Source organism: Amphibalanus amphitrite, unplaced genomic scaffold (assembly GCF_019059575.1).
Source record: "Amphibalanus amphitrite isolate SeventyFive unplaced genomic scaffold, NRLGWU_Aamphi_draft 000273F_arrow, whole genome shotgun sequence".
Lineage (NCBI taxonomy): Eukaryota > Metazoa > Arthropoda > Thecostraca > Balanomorpha > Balanidae > Amphibalanus > Amphibalanus amphitrite.
Genome location: NW_024881768.1, coordinates 604,523 through 614,686, shown reverse-complemented (window position 1 = coordinate 614,686; position 10,164 = coordinate 604,523). Strand labels below are relative to the sequence as shown.

The 10,164-nt window shown below is 48.7% G+C and overlaps 1 protein-coding gene across 5 annotated transcripts; it reads right to left on the bottom strand.

Moving 5' to 3' along the window:
• Positions 1-961: 961 nt before the first annotated feature.
• On the bottom strand, positions 962-9,357 carry LOC122387112 (28S ribosomal protein S2, mitochondrial-like). 5 transcript variants are annotated; one of them, XM_043376980.1, is made up of 4 exons: positions 9,329-9,357; positions 2,772-2,966; positions 2,064-2,359; positions 962-1,690 (listed from the first exon to the last, which is right to left on the bottom strand). In XM_043376980.1, exons 2-4 carry the CDS (start codon positions 2,950-2,952, stop codon positions 1,340-1,342), a joined length of 828 nt encoding a protein of 275 aa, XP_043232915.1. In that variant the 5' UTR covers positions 2,953-2,966; positions 9,329-9,357; the 3' UTR covers positions 962-1,339. The 5 variants fall into 5 exon arrangements, with proteins under 5 accessions (XP_043232915.1, XP_043232916.1, XP_043232917.1 ...); XM_043376981.1 differs by lacking the exon at positions 9,329-9,357 and adding an exon at positions 4,895-4,945; XM_043376982.1 differs by lacking the exon at positions 9,329-9,357 and adding an exon at positions 3,767-3,978.
• Between the last annotated feature and the right edge of the window lie 807 nt (positions 9,358-10,164).

Here is a 10,164-nt window from a genome sequence, read left to right as displayed (position 1 = left end):
TCAATGTGGAGCAGTGCAGTATGCTGCCGCTCGCTGTGAGCTTGTGTAGTGTGCTGTCGTATCGTTTCCAATGGTAAGACCGGGTGTCGCAAGTAAGGTAGCCTGGCGTGTTTTCTGTTTTCGTGTTTTCAAAGAGATTCTGCTATGAGCGGCCCAGCGATTACATGAAAATGGGATAATTATGTATTTTACAGCGTCTTAGAATGGTTCATTGCATAGCGATCGAGAGCGACGTAATCATCTGGTAGATTGAGGACGCGTGCGAGTGTAAATCGCTTGTCCCCAATCTGCAGTTCAGTATCCGCTGAATTATAAGATCAGATAGGATCAGATCTTAGGGGCAGAATGGTGAAATTTAATAGTGTTTCGTATGGGAAGAATTCAAACGATCGTAACAAAACGCTTGCGTCGTACTTTTGGACAACTGAAGTATCAAACGGGCCCATGAACAGACTGAATAGGCTTTCTGAAAGCATTTCATCATGTCTCCTACATCTCGCCATTGAACCAAAGAGCCACACCCATAGTAAAAGGTTCGTGTCACGCTGGGTAGGAATTCAGGGCGATTTCCCTTTGGTTTCAAGTCGCCCAGGAAGTCATGCTATTGCAAGTCATCAGCGGTGCGTGCTCATTCCATTATCTCGCTTGCTGTGCCCTGTTGTTAGCTACCGCTGCTTCTCAGAGCCAAGCTCAGAGCACTCAAGAAGTATCGACTCCTCTTTTATCTCGCTCCAGTCAGATGCTTTCGGCGTGAAGTAGTGAATCGAAAGCAGCCAGGTAGAAGTTCAAGAATCCACAGCCCCCCCTTGATATGCGAAACTCGAACGATTGAAATTTGTGTAGCGTTCGTTTTTCATTAAAACGCGCATGATTACCATTATGGGGCCAGGATTCGATCTTCTCATCGACTTTCTCGTTCCATACTGTTCAGTTTTAGCACTTTTTCACGAAATACACGGAGTTCAGGTAACAGGTGTTTCTATGAGAAACATATATTGTCAGGCTTTCGACCGTACCATGGGAGCGGAAAAGTCCTTATCGACTGTGAATCTTGGGGCGGTTGCAGAACCACTTCGATATTCTTCCAGCGTAAAACAATCAAAAACTGGGACTTAATGTTTCATCATCACCCAATTCAAAATTGTAACGAAGAGGACAATCGTGACCACCTTCAAGCACCGATTTCTCCTTTCTTACTCCTACAATAAGCACCAGACAGAAACGACACGGGGACTTCAAAACTCGCTGACTCACTAACCCATATCAACACGCATTCAGTGTCAGCCAATCGCTCCCACAATCACTCCCCACCACTCTCCCCACCCCCACCCTCTCCCCCTCACACCACCGCGCTCTTTTCTCTCTCCGCCTTCCCGCGCCGTATCGCCTCTGAGAACAGTTTGCAGTACAGCCGTACGGCAGTGGTGCTGTCATCATTGCCCGGCACGGGGTACGTCACCAGTCGCGGGTCACAGTTGCTGTCCACCACTCCGACGGTTGGGATGAGCATCTTGGCGGCATGTTTGACGGCTCCGTGCTGTTCCAGCACCGTGTCCAGTGTGTTGAGCAGCACCAGCAGGTCGGGCAGCCGGGTGACGCCGCCGAACAGCGCCGTGGAGTCGGTGAACACTCCCGGCGGCCAGTGCCGGCAGTGAGAGAACTCGCCGCACTCCATCGCAGTCCGCTCCACCTGGGGGGGGGGGGGGCAAGGGGCGGAGAGCCGGTCACGGGAGGTGGCGAAAGACCAAGCGCATTCACACACACTATCATCAAATGCCGGGTCTTGCAACCAGAAAATGCTGTAGAGAGAGGAAGAAAAATACAATCTGCGGTACAAGAGCGCATTAGGGACAGGAGTCTCACTGAATAATCAGAAACACGCACTGGTTTCACGCAACCATCACGTTCGAAAACTAAATTAAAACAAACACAGAAACCACGACTTTCAAAGCGCAGGGACACAACAAGGGAAGATATTATTTATAAGATAATTTCTTTGGCTCTCTATCATACAAGCTCTCAGATAAGCTCCCCAACTCCTTTGCGAGGCACCGTCGGCTCACCATGTGGACGTGCTGCGGCGAGCGGCACACGAACATGATGATGCCGCCGCGGTAGGCGATGTGGGTGGTGAAGTTGAGCGCGTCCCGCAACAGCTGTGCCGTCCTCTCCAGGTCAAACACGCAGTGACCGAGCCGCGAGCCCAGCAGGAACTCGGCCATGTACGGGTTCAGCGAGCCCTCGCGGTGACCCAGGTGCACGCGCGCGTCGAACAGGTCCGACATGGTGAACAGCTGGCGCACGCCGAAATAGTCCGGGTGGCGCAGCGGGTCCGTCACCGAGGGGTCGATATCGGCCTCTTTGGAGGGCGGGGGGGGGGGGGGGGAGGGTTTAGAAGCTGAGATCGCAACAATATGGAAACAATATGGGAATGACATTTCTCGTCGAGGATCAGCATCGGTTACAAGCTAAAGTAAATTTCGACTTGCATGCTGAACGTTAAAACTAATTTGCAGGACACAGCAATGTAAATTTGAAATAAGCCGATCCTTTGCCATTCATGCTTGAGATCGGTACAAACTAATTGTGACATATTTTCAATATTATCATAACAAAGAGTTTTAGGTTCGGCCGCTCTAAAAACCTCGTATGTTCACACAGCTAATGCAGTTGGGTATTTGTAACATGCCACATATATTCACACACACACACAGCGGTGGCAGAGTAAAAACCTTACTCACGGTCCAAGGCCATCTACCCGTGTCACCGACCTGTGTCGACGTATTTCTCAGGTCGCGGCTTCAAGGTGGCCCAGGTGCCCAGCGGTCCTGCCGGGGTCGGCAGGTGCAGGTCGTGGTCCTTCGTTCGGGCGGATGAGGTCACCAGAGCACGGCGCGATGTCACCCGCAGGCAGGCCGGCAGCAGCCGCACCGCTGACCGGTACAGGGACATGGCGTGTTGATTGTCTGCAATTGATCCGGGATCGCAAAAAGGAAGTAGTGATGAGACTTGTTAGTGCATTACGCATAGCTAGATAGCTAAGCTAAAAGCTGCATTTTATAGACACTTATAAAATAAATCATGAGATGAACTGAGCTATGCTGGACATCGGGAGCTCGCCGGATCTGGTCCCACAGGCCTCACAGCCTAAAAAAATCCTGTTACCCTAAGGTGAGGTAAGGTAAGGTAAGGAATATTTTGCATGTATTTTTCTATATACATTCATTTCCTGCAAATTTCATAATTTCCCTCCCACAATAACAGTCACTTACACCTCTGAACTAAATAGCAAAGACCTCCTTGTGGCCTACACTGTTAAAAAATGTTTACTAATTTCCTAGTTATCTGGCCACTTATCACTAACAAAATGCGACTTGAAGTCTACTCGCATTTTGTTAGTGAAAAGTGAAGTGCTGTTACACTTGAAGTCTACTGACATTTTGTTGGTGAAAAAGAAGTCTACTCCCATTTTTCAGTGAAAAGTGGCCAGTTAACTAGGAAATTACTTATTAGTTAACATGTTTTACAGTGTCAGTGTAGTTTCATCCTGTGTTTGTGTGGCCTAGTCATAGTGGAGAACTTGTAATGAAACATGGCAGTGAGATTAATCCAGAGCAGAGCAAGCATTTTTTTAACAGTTATACCAAGCTGCAAAGCATGCCAATTTCTTTAATAAATTTAGCTTGACCGAATTGGAATGGAGCGTGTCAGCCTGCTTGTAAAACATAGCGATTAAGCATATGCTAGGAATAGGAATAACCTCAACTTTTCTGATGATTTAATTGTGATCTTCCTTCGAGATGTAATAATAGCAGTGCATAAAGCACCGATTGTATTATAAACAACCCGAAAACACTGCTGTCAATTTAGCAGCACTTTGATTATCCAACTACAGTTTGATATTCAGGGTGCGTCGATTTCGCCCAAACTTGGCCCAGGGACCAAGTCTCACACGCTGAGCACGAATCTAGTGTCAGAAATCCGCTATTCTCAACCGATCACCCAAATTTACCGTTTTTGAGTTCGTCCATCTACAGATTGACAAACTCCAGGGGCCATCGATTTGGCCCAAAAATGGGTCTAGGGGACCAAGTCTGACACGCTGAGCACGAATCTGGTGTCAGAAATCCACTATCCTCAACCGATCACCCAAATTTTCCGTTTTTGAGTTCGTCCATCTACAGATTGACAAACTCCAGGGGCCATCGATTTGGCCCAAAAATGGGTCTAGGGGACCAAGTCTGACACGCTGAGCTCGAATCTGGTGTCAGAAATCCGCTATTCTCGACCGATCACCCAAATTTACCGTTTTTGAGTTCGTCCATCTACAGATTGACAAACTCCAGGGGCCATCGATTTGGCCCAAAAATGGGTCTAGGGGACCAAGTGTGACACGCTGAGCACGGATCTGGTGTCAGAAATCCGCTATTCTCAACCGATCACCCAAATTTACCGTTTTTGAGTTCGTCCATCTACAGATTGACAAACTCCAGGGGCCATCGATTTCGCCCAAAAATGGGTCTAGGGGACCAAGTGTGACACGCTGAGCACGAATCTGGTGTCAGAAATCCGCTGTTCTCAACCGATCACCCAAATTTACCGTTTTTGAGTTCGTCCATCTACAGATTGACAAACTCCAGGGGCCATCGATTTGGCCCAAAAATGGGTCAAGGGGACCAAGTCTGACACGCTGAGCACGAATCTGGTGTCAGAAATCCGCTATTCTCAACTGATCACCCAAATTTACCGTTTTTGAGTTCGTCTATCTACAGATTGACAAACTCCAGGGGCCATCGATTTCGCCCAAAAATGGGTCTAGGGGACCAAGTCTGACACGCTGAGCACGAATCCGGTGTCAGAAATCCGCTATCCTCAACCGATCACCCAAATTTACCGTTTTTGAGTTCGTCCATCTACAGATTGACAAACTCCAGGGGCCATCGATTTGGCCCAAAAATGGGCCCAGTAAACATGCCGACGTCGGCCCGACGTCGGGCCGAGGCTCGGCCCGACGTCGGCCCAACGTCGGTTCAACCTCGGCCCGACATCGGCTGGACGTCGGATATGCCCGCATGTTCCGACGTCCAGCCGAAGTCCAGCCGACGTCGAGCCGACGTCGGGCCGAGGTCGTTTGCCGAGGTTGACGAGATCGTTTGCCGTTGGACCGACGGGGCCGACGTCGGCAAGTTTATTGGGACAACGCGCCAAAAATATCAACCGACGGCGGGATTCGAGCCCCCCAGTCGCCGACGTCGGCATGTTTACTGGGACAACACGCCAAAAGCATCGGCCGGCGATGGGATTCGAAACCCGTGTCATTTGAAAGCGAGGTTAGTGCGCTAACCACTACACTACACAGCCAGATAGCAAATTTAGTTTGTTTTGTTGGGTTATGCCCTTTCGGTCAGACAAGACCATTTCAGAGCCGGAAGGATGATAGGATGGATAGGTACATTGGTCTTCTTAGCGAGCACCCTGGGTCCAGTTCATATAGAGTCCCTGGTCCCATTGCTGTTACGTGACACTTATTGGAAAGGGCGACCCCACAATGGATTCATATAGCCACTCTTACACACCTGCACCAACGTTTCCCAAAGTGTCCCTTTGGCACTTTGGCAAAGTGACACTTGCCGACTGGCCTTTCTATATGAACTGGGCCCGGCCCTGGTGAGTTGCCGGGGCTGAGCCTGACCAAAGGATAGGCCGAGCAGCCTCCAAGCACTCACCGCACCCGGCTACGGGCGAGCTCGGCTTACGGGCAATCCCAAATGGGATAAAGTTTCCCGTCCAGTCCGGATCAGGGGGTTGCGGCGTGGAGGAAGATTTGAGTTTCCTGAGGATATTTTGAATACAGAAGTTCTTTATGAAACATGAAACATGCATTCTATATTATTTCAACGGTCAAAACAGCGGCCGATGTCGGTCCGACGTCGCCCCGACGTCGGCCCGACGTCGGCTGGACCTCAACAATTGATCTCGGTCCGACGTCGGCCCGACGTCGGCTGGACCTCGGCTGGACGTCGGTACATGCGGGCATATCCGACATCCAGCCGACGTCGTGCCGAGGTTGGACCGACGTCGGGCCGACGTCGGCATGCCGATGCCGAGTTGCCGACGTCACCCCGACGTCGGCATGTTTACTGGGGGTCTAGGGGATCAACTCTGACACGCTGAGCACGAATCTGATGTCAGAAATCCGCTATTCTCAACTGATCACCCAAATTTACCGTTTTTGAGTTCATCCATCTACAGATTGACAAACTCCAGGGGCCATCGATTTTGCCCATAAACGAGTCTAGGGGACCAAGTCTGACACGCTGAGCACGAATCTGGTGTCAGAAATCCGCTATTCTCAACCGATCACCCAAATTTACCGTTTTTTGAGTTCGTCCATCTATACTAGAGACGTCAATCGGATACCAACTTTTTGGTATACCGATACCAAACCGATACCAACTTGGTATTTGGTATTTCAATCGTAATGTGTTTGGTATTTTGTTGGTATCATAAGCCCTCACTAATGTATAAGAGGCTAAGAAATCGGTAAAAAGTTGGTATTTCCCTCAGTTTCCCAAGTTGGTTTGGTTTCGGTATTTTCCCGTGGTTTTGGTTGGTATTTGGTTTGGTATCGGTATTCCGATTTTCCGTAATTGACATCACTAATCTATACAGATTGACAGACTCCAGCCCAGCCAGCAATTTTACTCCGGGCCCAAGCAGGCTAAAGTGCGGCTTGCCCGAGATTTTAGTCGGGCTGAAGTCGGCTAGGGCTTGGGCTAAAGTCGGCGTATGACACAAAAACGCCGACTAAAGCCCATGCTCCGCCGGAGGTATGCCCGCTCTGCGAGCTCCGGACAGCCGTAGCTTAGCCCTAGTTGTGCGACGATTGGCGGTAGCCCGATGTAAGCCCGAGCAAAACGTGACTGGCGCAGAAATGCGCATGCATGAACAGCCGATCAAGTATGGCTCAACTCCGGCTTTACTCCAGTTAGCCAAAGGAGACAACCAGCTTGATCAGCCCGCGCTCCGCCCAAGTTGAGCCTGCTTTGATTGCGCGGGCGGATGTCGGGTTGAGCTGCAGCTGGCCACACTCTGGCATAGCTGCGGCATGCCCAAGCTCAGCCCAAGTAAAAAATACATTGGTTTTGATCGAAGTGGGCAAACCCAGGCTAAGCCCAAGCTGCCCGACGTTTGCCATTGTTTAGCCCAAGCGAATTTCTGGCTGGAAGGGCACTCAAAAACGGTAAATTTGGGTGATCAGTTGAGAAAAGCGGATTTCTGACACCAGATTCGTGCTCAGCGTGTCAGATTTGATCCCCTAGACCCATTTTTGGGCCAAATCGATGGCCCCTGGAGTTTGTCAATCTGTAGATGGACGAACTCAAAAACGGTAAATTTGGATGATCAATTGAGAATAGCGGATTTCTGACACCAGATTCGTGCTCAGCGTGTCAGACTTGGTCCCCTAGACCCATTTTTGGGCCAAATCGATGGCCCCTGGAGTTTGTCAATCTGTAGATGGACGAACTCAAAAACGGTAAATTCTTGGGTGATCGGTTAAGAATAGCGGATTTCTGACACCAGATTCGTGCTCAGCGTGTCAGACTTGGTCCCCTAGACCCATTTTTGGGGCAAATCGATGGCCCCTGGAGTTTGTCAATCTGTAGATGGACGAACTCAAAAACGGTAAATTTGGGTGATCGGTTAAGAATAGCGGGTTTCTGACACCAGATTCGTGCTCAGCGTGTCACACTTGGTCCCCTAGACCCATTTTTGGGCGAAATCGATGGCCCCTGGAGTTTGTCAATCTGTAGATGGACGAACTCAAAAACGGTAAATTTGGGTGATCGGTTGAGAATAGCGGATTTCTGACACCAGATTCGTGCTCAGCGTGTCAGACTTGGTCCCCTAGACTCGTTTTTGGGCAAAATCGATGGCCCTTGGAGTTTGTCAATCTGTAGATGGACGAACTCAAAAACGGTAAATTTGGGTGATCGGTTAAGAATAGCGGATTTCTGACACCAGATTCGTGCTCAGCGTGTCAGACTTGGTCCCCTAGACCTATTTTTGGGCGAAATCGATGGCCCCTGGAGTTTGTCAATCTGTAGATGGACGAACTCAAAAAACGGTAAATTTGGGTGATCGGTTGAGAATAGCGGATTTCTGACACCAGATTCGTGCTCAGCGTGTCAGACTTGGTCCCCTAGACTCGTTTTTGGGCAAAATCGATGGACCCTGGAGTTTGTCAATCTGTAGATGGACGAACTCAAAAACGGTAAATTTGGGTGATCGGTTGAGAATAGCGGATTCTGACACCAGATTCGTGCTCAGCGTGTCAGACTTGGTCCCCTAGACCTATTTTTGGGCGAAATCGATGGCCCTGGAGTTTGTCAATCTGTAGATGGACGAACTCAAAAATGGTAAATTTGGGTGATCGGTTGAGAATAGCGGATTTCTGACACCAGATTCGTGCTCAGCGTGTCAGACTTGGTCCCCTAGACTCGTTTTTGGGCCAAATCGATGGCCCCTTGAGTTTGTCAATCTGTAGATGGACGAACTCAAAAACGGTAAATTTGGGTGATCGGTTGAGAATAGCGGATTTCTGACACCAGATTCGTGCTCAGCGTGTCACACTTGGTCCCCTTGACCCATTTTTGGGCGAAATCGATGGCCCCTGGAGTTTGTCAATCTGTAGATGGACGAACTCAAAAACGGTAAATTTAGGTGATCGGTTGAGGATAGTGGATTTCTGACACCAGACTCGTGCTCAGCGTGTCACACTTGGTCCCCTAGACCCATTTTTGGGCGAAATCGATGGCCCCTGGAGTTTGTCAATCTGTAGATGGACGAACTCAAAAACGGTAAATTTGGGTCATCGGTCGAGAATGGCGGATTTCTGACACCAGATTCGTGCTCAGCGTGTCACACTTGGTCCCCTAGACCCATTTTTGGGCCAAATCGATGGCCCGTGGAGTTTGTCAATCTGTAGATGGACGAACTCAAAAACGGTAAATTTGGGTGATCGGTCGAGAATAGCGGATTTCTGACACCAGATTCGTGCTCAGCGTGTCAGACTTGGTCCCCTAGACCCATTTTTGGGCCAAATCGATGGCCCCTGGAGTTTGTCAATCTGTAGATGGACGAACTCAAAAACGGTAAATTTGGGTGATCGGTTGAGAATAGCGGATTTCTAACACCAGATTCGTGCTCAGCGTGTCAGACTTGGTCCCTGGGGCAAGTTTGGGCGAAATCGGCGCACCCTGAATATCAAACTGTAGTTGGATAATCAAACTGCTGCTAAATTGACAGCAGTCCCGAAAACCCAGACTCGGATGCAAAACACATAAACCACTCGTCGCATTGTCGTCTTCCGTCGCTATTCTATAGCAGACTTTACAAATCATTTAATAAAAGCAGCTGCAAATTGTCTAGCAACAAAAGATTATTTAGCCAGTTGCCTAGCAACGCTGAGGTATTTCTGGTCCAGTGTTTCGAGATGAACAGTTTCCCGCTGGCCGAAGCGCGAGTTTTTGTCTCAGCCACGCCATAAATGATCGAGCTAAGGCTACCAAATAAAAAGTGAGCCAGTGAGGTAAACATCGTAAACATAGTCATACCGAACGAATTGAAATAGTAATTTGACACAATATCAATATAATTACGACATATAGGGCCTTGTGATCACCTACAAATTACAAAAGCAGTACTCCTGAACTTCACAACAATTGAGTCTTGACGTTATTTTAGCGCTTGTTTGGCTCAGAAAAAAGCTGAAAGACATTGGGACACTGCACGCAAGGCTTGTCAAAACTCAAAAGAGTCCAACGATATGTCTTACGGTGTTTTATTATGGACGAAATACGAAAATAAAAATAAAAGATTTACGACCTAATAAAAGCAAGTCCTGGCCCGTATGTGCTCGTGCTGCGCTCACTCGCTCTTCACGTCTGGACTCTGGTTTCATACAAGTTATACCATGGATGTTATTCTTATTATTAGTGATCATATTCCAATGCAATGAAATAGCAGGTAACTACTATGAACGTCAAACCGCTTGAGACCCCACTTTTTTGCGATTATTTTAAAATGCGTCAACTCTCGTTAACAATATTCTGGCAATGTGTGTTTCAGAACCTGCCGAAACTTTTATTACTAAGGTATTTT